At 34.5% G+C, this 19666-nt stretch overlaps 1 protein-coding gene across 5 annotated transcripts in view; it reads left to right on the top strand.

The window, feature by feature from the left end:
- Nucleotides 1-19666, top strand: part of LOC138320483 (transient receptor potential cation channel subfamily M member 2-like) — a 108700-nt gene that overhangs the window by 76742 nt on the left and 12292 nt on the right. For all 5 annotated transcript variants that reach the window (XR_011208194.1, XM_069263461.1, XM_069263463.1 and 2 more), the window contains 5 exons: nucleotides 13359-13518; nucleotides 13843-13987; nucleotides 14980-15127; nucleotides 15403-15559; nucleotides 16438-16688. Coding sequence is in view for 4 of the 5 variants with exons in the window: in XM_069263461.1 (XP_069119562.1) it covers nucleotides 13359-13518; nucleotides 13843-13987; nucleotides 14980-15127; nucleotides 15403-15559; nucleotides 16438-16688 (861 nt within the window). In the remaining variant the exon portion in view is untranslated. The remainder of the gene's footprint in view (nucleotides 1-13358; nucleotides 13519-13842; nucleotides 13988-14979; nucleotides 15128-15402; nucleotides 15560-16437; nucleotides 16689-19666) is intronic.

Genomic DNA, 19666 nt, shown 5'->3' with positions numbered 1-19666 from the left:
TACGTTCATCATTATCTCCCATTAGATTTGCTGTACGGTCCAATCCTTTTCTCATTAGGTTTGATGTACGGCATGCTATCCCCATTTAGGTTTAGTGGTACGTCACCTTATCTCCATTTAGGTTTGGTGTACGTCCATCCTTATCTCCAATTAGTTTTGGTGGGTACGTCACCCTTATCTCCTTTTGTTTGGTGTAACGTCATCCTTAATCTCCATTAGTGTATGGTGTTACGTCCATCCTGTTTCTCTCATTATGTTTGATGGAACTCGTTCATTCTAACCTCCATTACAGGTTTGAGTCGCGTATTCTCAATCTCTAATATCTTATAAGGTTCCGGTGCCGTATGTCACCCAAAACACCAAAATACCAAAGCGTTGGAGTGTTACGACAATTCTTAATCTTCCATTAAGGTTTGGTTGAGTAGGCCACCCTTATCTCCATTAGGTTTGGTGTTGGTACGATCTATTCTTATCTCCAATTAGGTTTTACGCCGATGGTACGTCATCTTTTCTCTCATAATGTTTGGTGGTACTTCATTCTAATCTTCCCATATAGGTTTTGGTTGGTATTTCTACCCTTATCTCCATGAGGGTTTAGGTGGTACGTGCCATCCTTCTCTTCATTAGCGTAGTGGTAACGTCTACAAGTCACGTTGATCTCTATTAGAGTCTTGGTGGTATGTTCACCCTTATCTCCATTAGGTTTAGGATGGTATGTCATCCTTATCTTCAATTAGGTTTGGTCGGTATGTCATCCTTCATCTCCATTAGTTATGGTGGGGTGTACAGGCCATATTTTAATCTCATTATGTTTGGTAGTAACGTCCCATCATTCACTTTCATAAGGTTCGGTGTTTTTTGCTACGGCATTCCAATCACCATTCAGGTATAGTGTGGCTCTACACACCCCCCCATCATCCATCATCATGTCAATTACGTCCTTCCTTATCTCTATTAGGTTTGTGGAGTAATATCTATCCATATCTCCATTAGTTTGGATGGTACGGCTTTCTTATCTTCTGATTAGGTTTGGTGGTGACGGCAATCTTATCTACCAATTAGGTTATTGTTGAGATCCTAATTAGAGTCATTCATTATCCTCCATAATTATGTTTAGTGCATACGTCATCCTTTATCTTCAATTAGTTTTGTGGACTATGTCCCATCCTTATCTCCAGTAGGTTTTGTGATTTGTCATTCTTGAGTTCCGTTAAGGTTTTGGATGGTACGTCATCCATTATCTCCTAATATAAGGTTGGGCTGGATCGTCATTCCCATTAATCGTCCATTAGGTTTGGTGGGTACGTCCATCCTTAATCTCCCATTAACTGTTTTGGCGATACGTCAATCCTTATCTTCATTAGGTTTGGTGGTACGTTCATCTCCATATCTCCATTAGGTTTTGTGGTACGTCATCCTTATCTTCAATATAGGTTTGGTGGTATGATCATCCTTATCACCAATTAGCGTTTGGGTGATAAGGGTCGGGTTTTCATCCTCAAATACATTAGGTTGGTGGTACGTCATCCTTATCTCCATCTAGTTTTGGTGGTACGTCATCCTTATCTTACATAAGGTTTGGTGGGTATGTCATCCTTATCTCCATTAGGTTTGGTGGTTATACGTCATCCTCAATAACATTATGGTTGGGTAGTGTACGACAAACATACCAATAACTCAGTTTAGTTCTTAGGTTGTTACGTCATCCTTATCTTCAATAAGGTTTGGTGGTACGTCATCCTTTTCTCCATTAGGTTTGGTTGGTACGTCATCCTTATCTCCATTAGGTTTTGCGGTACGTCATCCATTATCTCCATTAGGTTGGTGGTACGTCAATCCTTCCTTAATCTTCAATAAGGTTTGGTGGTACGTCATCCTTATCTCCATTAGGTTTGGTGGTACGTCATCCTTATCTCCATTAGGTTTGCGTACGCTCCATCCTTTATCTCCATTAGGTACGTCATCCTTAACTCCATTAGGTTTGGTGGTACGTCATCACCTTATCTACTCATTAGGTTTGGTTTGGTACGTCATCCCCCCCCCCCATTATCTCCATTACGGTTGGTGGGTGGTACGTCTATCCTTATCTCTCATTAGTAGGTTTTGCTGGTACGGCAATCTTATCTCTATTAAGAATTGTGGGTGGGTACGTTCATCCTTATCTATCATTAGGTTTGGTGGTACGTCATCCCTTATCTCCATTAGGTTTGGTGGTACGTGACATCCTTATCTCCATTTGGTTTATGGAGTACGTCATCCCTTATCTCTCATTAGGTTTGATGGTAGTATTCGATCCTTATCTCCATTAGGTTTGGTGGTACGTGCATTCTTATCTCCCATTAGGTTTGAGTGGTACGTCATCCTTTTATTCTCATTAGGTTTGGTGAGTACGTCATCCTTATCTCTCATTAGGTTTTTGATGGTACGTCATCCCATATCTCCATTAGGATTGGTGACGTACAGTCATCCTTATCTCCATTAGGTTTGGTGGTACGTCCATCCTTATTCCACTAGGTTTTTTTGATGTATGCCATCACTTGTTCTATGATTATGTTTGGTGTACGTCATCCCCCTTTATCTCCATTAGGTTTGTTGGTGGTAGTCATCTTCATCTCCATTTAGGTTTGGGGATGTAATACGTCAACCTTATCTCCATTAGTTTTTGGTAGGAACGTCATCCTTATCTCCATTAGGTTGATGGATTTATGCCATCCGGTTTGGTAGATACGTCATCCTTATCTCCATTAGGTTTGATGGCTTACGTCATCCTTATCTCCATTAGGTTTGGTGGTACGTTTCCTTATCTCCATTTAGGTACGTGGAACGTATCGCTTATTCTCCATCTTAGGTTTGATGGTCCGGCATTCTATCTCCATTAGGTTTGATGGTATGTCCATCCTTATCTCCATTAGGTTTGGTGGGTACGTCATCCTTATCGATCATTAGGTTTGTGGGTGGTACGGTCATCTTTATCTCCATTAGGTTTGGTGGTACGTCATCCTTATCTGGTGGTACGTCATTTTATCACTTTAGGTTTTTGTGGTATTTCATCCTATATCTCCATTAGGTTTGCTGGAACTGTCATCCTTATCTCCATTAGGTTTTGATGGTCCGTCATCCTTATCTCTCATTTCAGGTTCTGGTGGTACCCGTCATCCTTATCTCCATTAGGTTTTGATGGCCGTACTTCCATCCTTACTCCATTAGTGTTTGGTATGGTTACGTACATCCTATATCTCCATTAGGTTTGGATGGTACGTCATCTCCTTATCTCTCATTAGGTTTTTTTCGTAGTTACGTAATCCTATATCTCCATTAGGTTTGGTGTTACGTCATCCTTATCTCCATTAGTGTTTGGTGGTATCGTCATCTTATCTCCATTAGGGTTGGGTGGCCTACGCGTCATCCTTAGTACTTCATTCTAGGTATTGGTGGTACGTCATCCTTTATCACCATTAGGTATTAGGTAGTACGTCATCCTTCTCTCCATTAGGTTTTTTGTGGTATTTCCATCCTTATCTCCATTAGGGTTTGATGGTACGACATCCTTATATTCAATTAGGAGTTTGTGTGGTTTTTCATTACTTATCTCACAATTAGGATTGATGGTACGTCATCCTTATCTCAATTAGGTTTGGTGGTACTGTTCATCCTTATCTCCATTAGGTTTGAGTGGTACGTCATCCTTATCTTATTATTAGGTTTCGTGTAACGTCGTCCTCAATCTCCATTAAGTTTGATGGTACGTCCATCCTTATCTCTCCATTCAGGTGTTGGTAGTATAGTCATCACTTATCTCCATTAGCGTTTGGTGGCTACGTCATCGCTTTATACAGGTGTACCATTAGGTTTTGCGGTACGTCAACTCCTTATCTCCATTAGGTTTGATCGTGGTTACGTCAATCTTATCTCCATTAGGTTTCGTGGTACGTCATCCTTAATCTCCATTAGGTTTGGTGTGTATACTTCATCCTTACTCCATAAGGTTTCGGTGGTACCGTCATCTTTATCTCCATTAGGTTTGGTGGTACGTCATCCTTATCTTCAATTAGGTTATGGTGGTATATCATCCTTATCTCCATTAGGTTTGGTTTGGGTACGTGGTCATTCTTATCTCCATTAGGTTTGGTGTTTACGTCATCCATTATCACCATTATGTTTTGTGGTTACGTCAATCCTCTATTCTCCCTTAGGTTATTTAATTTGATACGTCATCCTTAAGTCTCCATTAGGTTTGTGTGGTACGTCATCCTTTATCTCCATTTGGTTTGGTGGTACGTCATTTCTTATCTCCATTAGCGTTTGGTGGTTACGTTCATCCTTATCTCGCATTAGGTTTGGTGGTACGTCAATTTTTATCTCCATTAAGTTTGGTTGGTACGATCATCCCTTATCTCCATTAGGTTTGGTGGTACGTCCTCCTTATATCTCCATTAGGTTTGATGGTAAGTCATCCATATCTTACAATTAGGTTTTGGTGGTACGTATATTCCTTATCTCCATTAGGTTTGATGGTACGTCATCCTTATCTCCATTATGATTTTTGGTGGTACCGTCCCAACCTAATCTTCCATTAGGTTTGATGGTACGTCATCCTTATTCTCCATAAGGTTTTTTTCGGTAACGTCATCGCTTATCTCCCATTAGGTTTGGTTTGTACGTCATCCTTATCTCCATTAGGTTTGGTGGTACGTTCAATCCTTATCTTCATTAGGATTGGTGGAATTTCCATCCTTAATCTTTAACGTTTCGTGGTACTGGTCTCCTTATCGCTACTTAGCGTTTGTTGGTACGTCATCCTTATCTTCAATTAGGTTTGAGTGGTACGTCATCATCCTTATCTCCATTAGGTTTGATGGTACGTCATCCTTATCTCTATTCCGGTTTGGTTGGTACGTCGTCCTAATCACCATTAGGTTTGGTGGTAGTCGTCATCCTTATCTCCATTAGGTTTTTTGCGGTACGTATTCATTATCTCCATTAGGTTTCTTGGTGGTACGGTCCTCCTGATAATCTCCATTGAGTTTTGGTGGTAATTTCATCCCTTACTCCATAAGTTCTCGAGGGTGTACGTCCATCCTTATCTCCATTAGGTTTGTGTGGGTACGTCATCCTTATCTCCATTAGGTTTTGTGGTACTTAAATCCTTAATCTCCATTAGGTTGTTGGTTGAACGTCATCCTTATCTCCATAAGGTTTTTGTGGTCACGGTCATCTTTAACTCCATCTAGGTTGGTTGGCTGGTACGTCATCCATATCTCCATTAGGTTTTGATGTACGTCATCCCTTCTCTCCATTAGGTTTTTATGGTGGTACGTCTCATCCTTATCCTCCATTAAGGTTTGGTGAGCCCCGCCGTACGTCAATCTCTATTATCCATAAGCGTTTGTGCGTACGTCCATCTTTATATCTCCAGTATAGGTTTTGGTAATACTTCATCCTTATCTTCACATAAGTTTTGGTGGTACGTCATCCTTATCTCCATTATGTTTTGTTGGTACTCCATCAGTTTTCGCCATTTATGTTTGTGTGGGACGTTATTCCTTTATTCTCCATAAGGCTTTGGGTGGTACGTCCATCATTTATCTCCATTAGGTTTGTTGTGTAGTCTTCCTTATCTCCATTAGGCTTTGGATGGTACGGTCATATCCTTATACTCACATTAGGTTTGGTGGTCACGTCATCTTTAACTCCCATTAGGTTTGGTTGGTACGTCATCTTTATTCTTCATAAGGTTTTGCCGTGGTTACGTCGATACCTTATCTCCCATTAGGTTTGGGGGTAAGGGTTCGTCATCATTATCTCCATTAGGTTTGGTGGTACATTCATCCTTATCCGCATTCATGTGTTTGGACTCACTAAGTAAAAGTCTCTTAGGGAGAGTCCACATCAACTATAAGCAATTTCCTTATACCTGTGGAGATATTGAATATAAACTCTACTTTTTAATAATATAATTGTTGTATCAATGTTCTTGTCGACGCTACGCTGGTGGACGCTATCGTCCATGTGATTCACTGCCATTACTGTGCCCAATTTCTGGTGGATTAAGGAAATGTTTTTTACATCTGGATATTTTCAGATTTAGTATTAAAAATTACTTATAACGCAAAAAATGAAATCAATCACTTTTGTTTTCAAAGGAAAATGCCAGTAATGAAACTGTTTATGACTTTAGACCCCTGGCTTGTATGTGAATGTATACCCTTGATGATAGTTCGCGAAAAAAACAACCGTTGAGTGGCTTACTTGTACACAAGAATTGCAGATGGAAGCCAGAAAGGATTATAGCAAAAATAAACCGACAGTTATTCAGGAATAACCAAGTAACTGAAAAAGATACACGATGCGAATACTTCATAAAGTTTGCAAAATAGGCGAAATATGAACGTTGGAAACAGGCGGATACATTTTGTTTGATAGGTATCACGGATACGTTTTGTTTGATAGGAATCAATGTAATAAGTAGTTTGATAGGAATCACTGTAAGTATGTTTGATAGGTATCACTGTAAGTATGTTTGATAGGTATCACTGTAAGTATGTTTGATAGGTATCACTGTAAGTATGTTTGATAGGTATCACTGTAAGTATGTTTGATAGGTATCACTGTAAGTATGTTTGATAGGTAATCACTGTAAGTATGTTTGATAGGAATCACTGTAAGTATGTTTGATAGGAATCACTGTAAGTATGTTTGATAGGAATCACTGTAAGTATGTTTGATAGGAATCCTCTGTAAAGTATGTTTGATAGGAATCACTGTAAGTATGTTTGATAGGAATCACTGTAAGTATGTTTGATAGGAATCACTGTAAGTATGTTTGATAGGTATCACTGTAAGTATGTTTGATAGGTAATCACTGTAAGTATGTTTGATAGGTATCACTGTAAGTATGTTTGATAGGTCAATCACTGTAAGTATGTTTGATAGGTATCAATGATTGTGATGGATCACTGTAGTATGTTTGATAGGAATCACTGTAAGTATGTTTGATAGGAATCACTGTAAGTATGTTTGATAGGAATCACTGTAAGTATGTTTGATAGGTATCACTGTAAGTATGTTTGATAGGTAATCACTGTAAGTATGTTTGATAGGTATCACTGTAAGTATGTTTGATAGGTATCACTGTAAGTATGTTTGATAGGTATCACTGTAAGTATGTTTGATAGGTAATCACTGTAAGTATGTTTGATAGGAATCACTGTAAGTATGTTTGATAGGTATCACTGTAAGTATGTTTGATAGGAATCACTGTAAGTATGTTTGATAGGTATCACTGTAAGTATGTTTGATAGGAATCACTGTATAGTATGTTTGATAGGTAATCACTGTAAGTGTATGTTTGATAGGGTAATCACTGTAAGTATGTTTGATAGGTATCACTGTAAGTATGTTTGATAGGTATCACTGTAAGTATGTTTGATAGGTAATCACTGTAAGTATGTTTGATAGCAATCACTGTAAGTATGTTTGATAGGTATCACTGTAAGTATGTTTGATAGGTATCACTGTAAGTATGTTTGATAGGTATCACTGTAAGTATGTTTTTGATAGGTATCACTGTATAGGTATCACTGTAAGTTGTTTGATAGGTATCACTGTAAGTATGTTGTTTGATAGCAATCACTGTAAGTATGTTTGATAGTATCACTGTAAGTATGTTTGATAGCAATCACTGTAAGTATGTTTGATAGGTATCACTGTAAGTATGTTTGATAGGTATCACTGTAAGTATGTTTGATAGGTATCACTGTAAGTATGTTTGATAGGTATCACTGTAAGTATGTTTGATAGGAATCACTGTAAGTATGTTTGATGGAATCACTGTGTAAGTACTGTAAGTATGCGTTTGATAGGTATCACTGTAAGTATGTTTGATAGGTATCACTGTAAGTATGTTTGATAGGTATCACTGTAAGTATGTTTGATAGGTATCACTGTAAGTATGTTTGATATGTATCACTGTAAGTATGTTTGATAGGTATCACTGTAAGTATGTTTGATAGGTATCACTGTAAGTATGTTTGATAGGTTATCACTGTAAGTATGTTTGATAGGAATCACTGTAAGTATGTGATTGATAGGAATCACTATAAGTATGTTTGATAGGAATCACTGTAAGTATGTTTGATAGGAATCACTGTAAGTATGTTTGATAGGTTACTGTAAGTATGTTTGATAGGAATCACTGTAAGTTATGTTTGATAGGAATATCACTGTAAGTATGTTTGATAGGTATCACTGTAAGTATGTTTGATAGGAATCACTGTAGTATGTTTGATAGGAATCACTGTAAGTATGTTTGATAGGTATCACTTTGTAGTATTGTTTGATAGGTATCACTGTAAGTATGTTTGATAGGTATCACTGTAAGTATGTTTGATAGGTATCACTGTAAGTATGTTTGATAGGTATCACTGTAAGTATGTTTGATAGGTATCACTGTAAGTATGTTTTGATAGGATCACTGTAAGTATGTTTGATAGGTATCACTGTAAGTATGTTTGATAGGTATCACTGTAAGTATGTTTGATAGGAATCACTGTAAGTATGTTTGATAGGAATCACTGTAAGTATGTTTGATAGGTATCACTGTAAGTATGTTTGATAGGTATCACTGTAAGTATGTTTGATAGCAATCACTGTAAGTATGTTTGATAGGAATCACTGTAAGTATGTTTGATAGGTATCACTGTAAGTATGTTTGATAGGCAATCACTGTAAGTATGTTTGATAGGAATCACTGTAAAGTATGTTTGTGATAGGTAATCACTGTAAGTATGTTTGATAGGTATCACTGTAAGTATGTTTGATAGGAATCACTGTTTAGTATGTTTGATAGGAATCACTGTAAGTATGTTTGATAGGTAATCACTGTAAGTATGTTTGATAGGTAATCACTGTAAGTATGTTTGATAGGTATCACTGTAAGTATGTTTGATAGGAATCACTGTAAGTATGTTTGATAGGTATCACTGTAAGTATGTTTGATAGGTATCACTGTAAGTATGTTTGATAGATGTTTGATAGGTATCACTGTAAGTATGTTTGATAGGTATCACTGTAAGTATGTTTGATAGGTATCACTGTTAGTATGTTTGATAGGTATAGTATGTTTGATGGATCACTGTTAGTATGTTTGATAGGTATCACTGTAAGTATGTTTGATAGGTATCACTGTAAGTATGTTTGATAGGAATCACTGTAAGTATGTTTGATAGGTAATCACTGTAAGTATGTTTGATAGGAATCACTGTAAGTATGTTTGATAGGTATCACTGTAAGTATGTTTGATAGGATATCACTGTAAGTATGTTTGATAGGAATCACTGTAAGTATGTTTGATAGGAATCACTGTTATAGTATGTTATGTTTGATAGGAATCACTGTTAGTATGTTTGATAGGAATCACTGTAAGTATGTTTGATAGGTATCACTGTAAGTATGTTTGATAGGAATCACTGTAAGTATGTTTGATAGGTATCACTGTAAGTATGTTTGATAGGATCACTGTAAGTATGTTTGATAGGAATCACTGTAAGTATGTTTGATAGGAATCACTGTAAGTATGTTTGATAGGAATCACTGTAAGTATGTTTGATAGGTATCACTGTAAGTATGTTTGATAGGAATCACTGTAAGTATGTTGATAGGAATCACTGTAAGTATGTTTGATAGGTATCACTGTAAGTATGTTTGATAGGAATCACTGTTAGTATGTTTGATAGGTATCACTGTTAGTATGTTTGATAGGAATCACTGTTAGTATGTTTGATAGGTATCACTGTTAAGTATGTTTGATAGGTATCACTGTAAGTATGTTTGATAGGAATCACTGTAAGTATGTTTGATAGGTATCACTGTAAGTATGTTTGATAGGTATCACTGTAAGTATGTTTGATAGGTATCACTGTAAGTATGTTTGATAGGTTATCACTGTAAGTATGTTTGATAGGTATCACTGTAAGTATGTTTGATAGGTATCACTGTTAAGTATGTTTGATAGGTATCACTGTTAGTATGTTTGATAGGTATCACTGTTAAGTATGTTTGATAGGTATCACTGTTAGTATGTTTGATAGGTATCACTGTTAGTATGTTTGATGGGTATCACTGTAAGTATGTTTGATAGCAATCACTGTAAGTATGTTTGATAGGTATCACTGTAAGTATGTTTGATAGGTAATCACTGTAAGTATGTTTGATAGGTATCACTGTAAGTATGTTTGATAGGTATCACTGTAAGTATGTTTGATAGGTATCACTGTAAGTATGTTTGATAGGTATCACTGTAAGTATGTTTGATAGCAATCACTGTAAGTATGTTTGATAGGAATCACTGTAAGTATGTTTGATAGGTATCACTGTAAGTATGTTTGATAGGTAATCACTGTAAGTATGTTTGATAGGTATCACTGTAAGTATGTTTGATAGGTATCACTGTAAGTATGTTTGATAGCAATCACTGTAAGTATGTTTGATAGGTATCACTGTAAGTATGTTTGATAGATAATTCACTGTAAGTATGTTTGATAGCAATCACTGTAAGTATGTTTGATAGGTATCACTGTAAGTATGTTTGATAGCAATCACTGTAAGTATGTTTGATAGGTATCACTGTAAGTATGTTTGATAGGAATCACTGTAAGTATGTTTGATAGGTATCACTGTAAGTATGTTTGATAGGAATCACTGTAAGTATGTTTAGTATAGTTTGTAGGAATCACTGTAAAGTATGTTTGATAGGTTACTGAAGTATGTTTGATAGGTATCACTGTAAGTATGTTTGATAGGAATTACTGTAAGTATGTTTGATTGAGGAATCACTGTAAGTATGTTTGATAGGAATCACTGTAAGTATGTTTGATAGGAATCACTGTAAGTATGTTTGATAGGAATCACTGTAAGTATGTTTTGATAGGAATCACTGTAAGTATGTTTGATAGGAATCACTGTAAGTATGTTTGATAGGAATCACTGTAGTATGTTTGATAGGAATCACTGTAAGTATGTTTGATAGGAATCACTGTAAGTATGTTTGATAGGAATCACTGTAAGTATGTTTGATAGGAATCACTGTTAGTATGTTTGATAGGAATCACTGTTAGTGTTTGATATGAATTGTAGTATGTTTGATAGGAATCACTGTATGTTGAGTATGTTTGATAGGAATCACTGTAAGTATGTTTGATAGGAATCACTGTAAGTATGTTTGATAGGAATCACTGTAAGTATGTTTGATAGGAATCACTGTGTAAGTATGTTTGATAGGTATCACTGTAGTATGTTTGATAGGTATCACTGTAAGTATGTTTGATAGGAATCACTGTAAGTATGTTTGATAGGTATCACTGTAAGTATGTTTGATAGGTATCACTGTAAGTATGTTTGATAGCAATCACTGTAAGTATGTTTGATAGGTATCACTGTAAGTATGTTTGATAGGTATCACTGTAAGTATGTTTGATAGGTATCACTGTAAGTATGTTTGATAGGTATCACTGTAAGTATCACTGTAAGTATGTTTGATAGGTATCACTGTAAGTATGTTTGATAGGTATCACTGTAAGTATGTTTGATAGGAATCACTGTAAGTATGTTTGATAGGTATCACTGTTAGTATGTTTGATAGGTATCACTGTTAGTATGTTTGATAGGTATCACTGTAAGTATGTTTGATAGGTATCACTGTAAGTATGTTTGATAGGTATCACTGTTAGTATGTTTGATAGGTATCACTGTTAGTATGTTTGATAGGTATCACTGTTAGTATGTTTGATAGGTATCACTGTTAGTATGTTTGATAGGTATCACTGTTAGTATGTTTGATAGGTATCACTGTTAGTATGTTTGATAGGTATCACTGTAAGTATGTTTGATAGGAATCACTGTAAGTATGTTTGATAGGTATCACTGTAAGTATGTTTGATAGGTATCACTGTAAGTATGTTTGATAGGAATCACTGTAAGTATGTTTGATAGGAATCACTGTAAGTATGTTTGATAGGTATCACTGTAAGTATGTTTGATAGGTATCACTGTAAGTATGTTTGATAGGTATCACTGTAAGTATGTTTGATAGGAATTCACTGTATAGTATGTTTGATAGGTATCACTGTAAGTATGTTTGATAGTATTGATATTATCACTGTAAGTATGTTTGATAGGTATCACTGTAAGTATGTTTGATAGGTATCACTGTAAGTATGTTTGGTATCACTGTAAGTATGTTGATAGGAATACTGTAAGTATGTTTGATAGGTATCACTGTAAGTATGTTTGATAGGTATCACTGTAGTATGTTTGATAGGTATCACTGTAAGTATGTTTGATGGGTATCACTGTAAGTATGTTTGATAGGAATCACTGTAAGTATGTTTGATAGGTATCACTGTAAGTATGTTTGAGAGGTATCACTGTACGTATTTAGGTCTTTCTGTTATTAGTGCTAACCTACGTCGACTTCATTGAACGTTATCATGTCTAACGACGTTTTCGCAGTCACTTGATTTCGCGGTTGATTATTTTATATGGTGTTGCTGTAGCTGTGATCCTAAGTTCTCGGCTAAGCATCCACGAAATTTTGTTCGCATTAAAAAATCAATTTTGCATATATATCATTAGTCAAAATTAGTAAAAGTATGTTTGATATTTAAGGGTTTGATCTGAAAGTTTTAGGAGACCTGATATTGGACCTGTAGCTTGTTGATATAAAGGGCTATTTGAGGGTGTAACAATTTGAACGTGCTGGAACCAAACTTGCTTGTCTTAATTCGTCCAAATGACAATTCTCCTAGTGTTCCAATTGGACAGTTGATTCCGGATTTCCTGATGTTTGTGGTACACTGTTAAACGCGGTATATTTCTTATACAGAACTTCATCAACTTTTTATTACACATACTGTTTAAAATGGTAATGTTGCGTATCCATTAGTGTACCATGTATTGCTAAACATCCACATTTACAATAAAAATACACGGTTGTTATTGGGATAGACGTGCATCCTTTATTATAGAAATTGTAAACTCATCCTCACGCCACATTCCTTGTCTTGTGTCTCATACAGCGTAAAAGGTGTGGACATAAAACGTATTAGAATATCAGGACATACTGCCCTGTAAAAACTTACAGTATGCAAACACTAAAAATAGCCATATAACCGGTGTGGAGCATTATATTGAAAATAGCAATAATGTGATTAGTTTTCTTCAGACAACATCATAAACAAGTTAGTATGATCCGAGTATGTGGTTTAAGATTATTTGAATACAGTACTAATTAGACGAAGTTGTTATTTATTTTTCATTCTAGCACTGTTTGTTTTCACCATTGTCTATTTATCTTGTATTAGGAGGATAATAAACCAGAGATATTGTCAACTAAAAAAAAATGGCCGACTCAGTTTGCGAACTTTGAGGGGAAAGGGAAAAAATACGAAACATTGTTGTATTTAGAAGAGAAGATATCCAAACCCTTGGTTACAACATTAGAGATTGATGCTGTGGAATTCAGTAAGTGGAATAAACAACTGTATACCTTTACAATTATTGTAGGAATGCTTGTTTCTTATTTAATCTGCTGTTAGCTGGAAATTGCATTTTTGTCCACGCAAAAAAATGATAATAAATCTAGTTTGAATGATTATAGCCGTATGATTTGTCATTTGGAAACCTAGAAAAATGGTCCTATTAATCAGGTGGTCTTTATAGAAAGGTTATCGTCAAGGCAGGTTTGACTGTGTATCAAATACAACAACAACTTTACATAGTATGTGTTTTAAATGTCATGATATATATTAACATAGTCAAACACAATTTCTTGATATCTATTCATAGAAATGAAAGTTCCAACGATTGTGATTGTGGTTGAGGGAGGTTTAGAGACTATCGGTCACGTAGCTGAAGCCGTTCAGAAACACATTCCTGTTTTGTTGGTGCGCGGATCCGGAATGGCAGCAGACCTTATTGGCTATTGTTTGGAGTAAGACAATTTATGGAATTAAACATTTTGCTTCAGTACTTAAATAAACTTTTATAAGTGAAAATCAACTTACACATTTTGAACGATGTATAAAACAAATCATTTAAAAGTTATCATTATTTTTTACAGACATCTCCATTATATTAATAATTCAGCAAAATATTTGTTATTGTTTCTGTGCATACAGTATATACATTATATAAATAACTGAGAATCTCTCTCTGATCGGCATCAAAACCACAAACTAATTCTTAATATGTTTAAGATACTGAAACTAAGAACAACACTTAAAATCTAAGTGCGTAACATATTAATATTCCCCATTCAAATTTAGACACTAAAATATATGGTTGTGATTAAAATAATCGAATGTATATCGATCAAAATGTATATCACAATGCTAGATGAGAGGTACACTTATTACTACACAATGTTACTACATGTGTTACTATATATGTATGTATGTATTTTGTTAAAAATTGTACCAAACCGAATTTGCTTTGGAGTTGGCTAAAATAGGCTTTGTCTGAAGCCAAATCCATTTGCTATCTGAAAAAACAAATGTGACATTGAAAATTGAAATTGAACTGAAACCTTTTTTTCAACAATTCGTATAGTAAAATTTTGATAATCAATTTTTTGAATAAAAGCGCAAAATGAAATTATGATGGTATTGAAATTAGTTTTATGAACGTTTGGCAGCTGCGTTTCTGTAACATTAAGTCACAAACCCATAATGATTGATAGATTGCCCTTCTATACATAAACTGTTTTATGTACTTGACGAAAATTAAACACATTAACAACATAAAACAATGGTGTACATCCGATTAGGTTACATGGTCATATGACGGGATTTAATAACAAATATCGCCACGATGTAACAATGACTGTCATAATTTTGTTGATTTCACACTACGATATTTTATCGAATAGTGAATTCTATTGTCATACACTTGTATTAATTCGTACATTTTTTTTATAATTTCGAGGTCTCAACGATCACAGTTTGATCCAAAGCAGCATTTGAAAGGCGTTCTGGAAACTCATGCACCTTTGCTGTTTGGAATATGTTTCGCGGAAGAGGACTTGACCAAACTGGAGAAAGACATTAACATTATCATTCAATATAAAAGCAAAGTAAGTTGAAATGACTTTATAACTAGGTTTATCTAGGGTTTATAACGTCGATTGTTGGAAGTATTTTATATACATACTCACAACTTGGATCTTCTGCAACAACATATTTTACAACGTTGTAAATATAAACTAGCATGAAAACGATAACGATAGAAATTCTATGTTGTAACACTTACGGTATAAAAGCAGTCACAAACTTTCCGCTATACTGTTGTCTGTGTTATGGTGTGAATATCATGCTATCTGTTTTGATATGTTATATTTGTCTTGCAAAGGTTGCCGAGTTTAATATACTAACTGACAGCGTGACTTCGCTGAAGGACAGAGTTACAGAAAGTATTATCAGAGTATGGAGCCTGTCTCAATTGAAGGGAGAAAAAACGGCCGACCTCCAACCCTATCAGCCAACACTTCCGAACGAAAGTGCCAACGGTATGTGACTCCAGTATGTTATTAAGACTGAAAGGGCTGGTTGCTTTAAACTCTTTTTAGCGGCTTTAAAATTTCGTTTTTCTAGTTATTGACTTGTATTTGACATTATTTAGTTGTTGACATGTATTTGACATTACCTAGTTTTAGACATGTATTTGACATTTTATAGTTGTTGACATGTATTTGACATTATCTAGTTGTTGACATGTATTTGACATTATCTAGTTTTAGACATGTATTTGACATTATATAGTTGTTGACATGTATTTGACATTATCTAGTTGTTAACATGTATTTGACATTATATAGTTGTTGACATGTATTTGACATTATTTAGTTGTTGACATGTATTTGACATTATCTAGTTTTAGACATGTATTTGACATTATATAGTTGTTGACATGTATTTGACATTATATAGTTGTTGACATGTATTCGACATTATCTAGTTGATGACATGTATTTGACATTATCTAGTTGTTGACATGTATTTGACATTTTCTTGATTTTGGCTGAAAGATAAGATAGGTCTGGTTTAACAATAACTGTAAGGTTTGCCCTACAGTGTTTGGGCAAACAGCTTCAATTCTAGGCTTGTATTGTGGCATAGGAAAAACTTTATATTGGGTTGGTATAGTAAACAATGCATTGTCGTGGCATTAACGGAGACATGAATATTACATGGCTTTGGTAAAAAAATCGTCATGTCTCCCTATCGCAAAGGGCAATGAATGCATAATGTAATTAGTCATTGGAACACATTTATGTGCAGGTACCAATAGAAGGTCACATTCTTTGAGAAATGTAGAAGAGTATCCACCAATAAAACATTATACTCTGTATATATATTGCTGACACCATTGTTAACTTTTTTTTAGGTAAACCACCGTCTGCCACGAAGAGCAGTCACAGCATCAATCAACGAAGCAGGAAGGTTGCCCCGATTTATGATACTGCGATGCGACCTAAAACACCCACAGCACGCGTCGTTTCGCCATCATCTCAACCTTCAAGTGAAACTTCGACTGATACAGAAGGAAAAGGCGAGAGAAAACTATCTCCAGTTGCATGCTGCATGCTTTACCAGATACTCCAGGCAAAACATGTAGATCTTAAAACCGAGACAAAAGTACTTATCTCAGCATACATTGATTTCAATGCGAACTGATAATGGTACTATTGAATAATGGCTCATAGGGACATACTTAAAAGCTATTGTGTTACAAAGTACGTGATAACGTCCTGATTAATATATGACTTAGCATAATTAGTTCTGGCTGTTAGAAGGACATTGACATCCAACCCAGTATAACGATCGACAGAGCAGCACCACTTAGTATACGCTTCGTTATAATTTTGTACCACCTTTTTTAACCTCAATATATTTCCACTATTTCTATATGGTATCAATAATCATTATAGTCTTCTTTGATAATCTAGTTTAAAAAAAGGGGTTTGAATGAATTCATCAAAGTAAAAAATGAAAATGCTGCTTTTCTCAAGAAGTAACTGCGTAAAAATATTAGTTCGGTAGGATGGTATTCGATTAGGAAAATGTTATTCGAATTTTCGAGAACAAAACATCAAATCAAGTATTAACAACAAGCCAGAAATATGTTGTATTATGAGGCCCTCGCGAATTTACTGTCCGACAATCGTACAGGTAAAGTGCGCGTGTATATACATGTACAATTAAGAATGAAATTAGCACTCACTTCAGAGTTCGTAGTTTAAATCGAGGTCTGGTGGTTTCATAGTCAGTAAATATTCAAATATTCAAAGTTTTATGGCCTTGGACGTAAAGCTTTTAGTTAATTACATGGCGAGTTATCTCCTATGTATGACCTAGAGTTCGGGTTATTACAAGGCGAATCTTTGTCGCCGATAATGTTTTCTTTGTTTGTAAATGATATGGAATCAAAATTTATTGAATCCAATTGTCAGAGTTACCAAATACAGATGCTTAATCTTTTTTTGATCATGTATGCTGACGACACTGTTTTGTTCTCCGAAAATGTTGATGATTTACAAAATATGCGTGACTTCCTGAAACGATATTCTGATCGATGGAATTTGGCCGTAAACATAGATAAAACCAAAATTGTAGTATTCAGAAAAAACAAGCGTTTATTACCAAATGAACACTGGAAATATGATGGTATAGATATTGAGGTGGTAGACCAGTTTTGTTATTTAGGTTTACTTTTTAATTACAATGGTAAGTTAACAATAGCACAGAACAACATTGCTATAAAAGGCAAAAAATCATTTTATCTTCTTAATCTTAAAATGAAAAAGTTCATATTGAATGAAAATACAAAACTACAAAAATACAAAAATCCAAAAAAATATACTTACGTATATTGTATTTTGAATTATGCTTCCGAAGTCTGGGGCTATAATACTGCGCCACGAATTGAAAAGCTACATTTGATGGTTTTAAAGTCAACATTGGGTGTTAAAAAAATCTGTTAACAATCCCATGGCTTATTTTGAATTGGGACGTTTTCCTTTTCACATTACGAGAAAGATTAATATTGCGAAATATTGGCTTCATTTATTGAAGACCGAAAACTGCATATTGAGGGCTTGTTATGATGAATTAGTTGAACTTAATATCAAAAAGCCTAATTGCAAAGATAATTGGGTATATCACTTGAAAAAAGATTTATGTTCATTCGGTTTTGGTGATATATGGTATGTACAGAGCGTTAAAAATGAAAAATATTTTTTGTTATTGTATAAACAACGTTTGCAAGACATTTTTATTCAAGAAATGATAACTAGTTTAGAAAGTTCTTCCTAGTGCATTATATACAATCATATCGTTGATAAGCTTATGATACAGGATTATCTCATTAAACGATTGACTTTCAAAATAAAGCGAATAATATTCAAATACAGATTAAGTGCCCATTCTTTAAACATTGAAACTGGTAGATACATCGGTATCCCTAGACCACAAAGGTTGTGTACTTGTTGTGATAGCCATGAGGTTGAAGATGAAGTCCATTTTATTTTATTTTGTCCAAGATTTTTAGATTTAATGGTAAAATATTTAAAACCATACTTTTATCGTCGACCATCTGTTTTCAAGATAATGGAATTATTTTGTAGTACCCATGTAAAAACTTTCAGAAATTTTGGTAAATATTTAATTCAGGCAACAACTAGAAGAAAAGTACTATTAAATAGTTAAGCAGTTTATTTATATAATACATGTATTGAACACAAATTTATCTTAGCAAATTGCAACCAAGATCTCTCATTACCAATACATTACCAATTGTCTTTTCTATAATTCATGTAGTTTGAAAACTGCAATTGTAAATTAACTGTAACTGTATGATACACATATACTTTCGTTTCTTGTTTTCTTATGGCAAACTTATTAATATTCACACATGTTTTTGTAATGTATATCATATTTTGTGTTGTATTACATTGGCTGTGTTCTCCCCCATCTTGCACATATTTAATATGTTGTCATATGTATGTTTATTGTAATCCTTTATGCCGTTTGCATTCGGAATACAATGACTTGAATTGAATTGAGTTACAAAAATGACGACATGTGGTACTAACCTCACTAGGCAGACCTAATAAACTCAACAAAAATTGTGATCAAGTGTCAAATTCAAAAAGACCATGTATAGTACATAATATGTAATCTGCAGTATTACGTCTTGCAATAAACAAACTCTTAATGAAAGAAATATCCTAACTTAGAGATGAGATGTTTTATTGCGTCTGTAATTGAGACTAAAAACAGTAAACATTATTGTTAATTGACGTGATCAACGTTTGATTTTTAAATGTATAAAACAATAGTTGAATATTCAAATATTAATCGGATGGAATATTTGAATTTGTTGAAATTGACATCTATAATTTGGTCCAATAATTACTACATCTAGATATCATCATACTACTAGTCTGTTAAATAGAAATTAAATAAAATACTATTTAAAAAATGAAAACACAATTTTTTTGTCAATGAAAATAATCTGCTACATATATATGGTTTATGAATAATATAAATGAATAAACTTATGATCTGGATGGGGTGAACTCAATGGTTTCAATACATTTCATGGTAATTATTAT

Source organism: Argopecten irradians, chromosome 4 (genome assembly GCF_041381155.1).
Source record: "Argopecten irradians isolate NY chromosome 4, Ai_NY, whole genome shotgun sequence".
Taxonomy (NCBI): Eukaryota; Metazoa; Mollusca; class Bivalvia; order Pectinida; family Pectinidae; genus Argopecten; species Argopecten irradians.
Note: the sequence above shows the minus strand (reverse complement) of the source record. Positions and strands in the feature narration are given on the sequence as shown.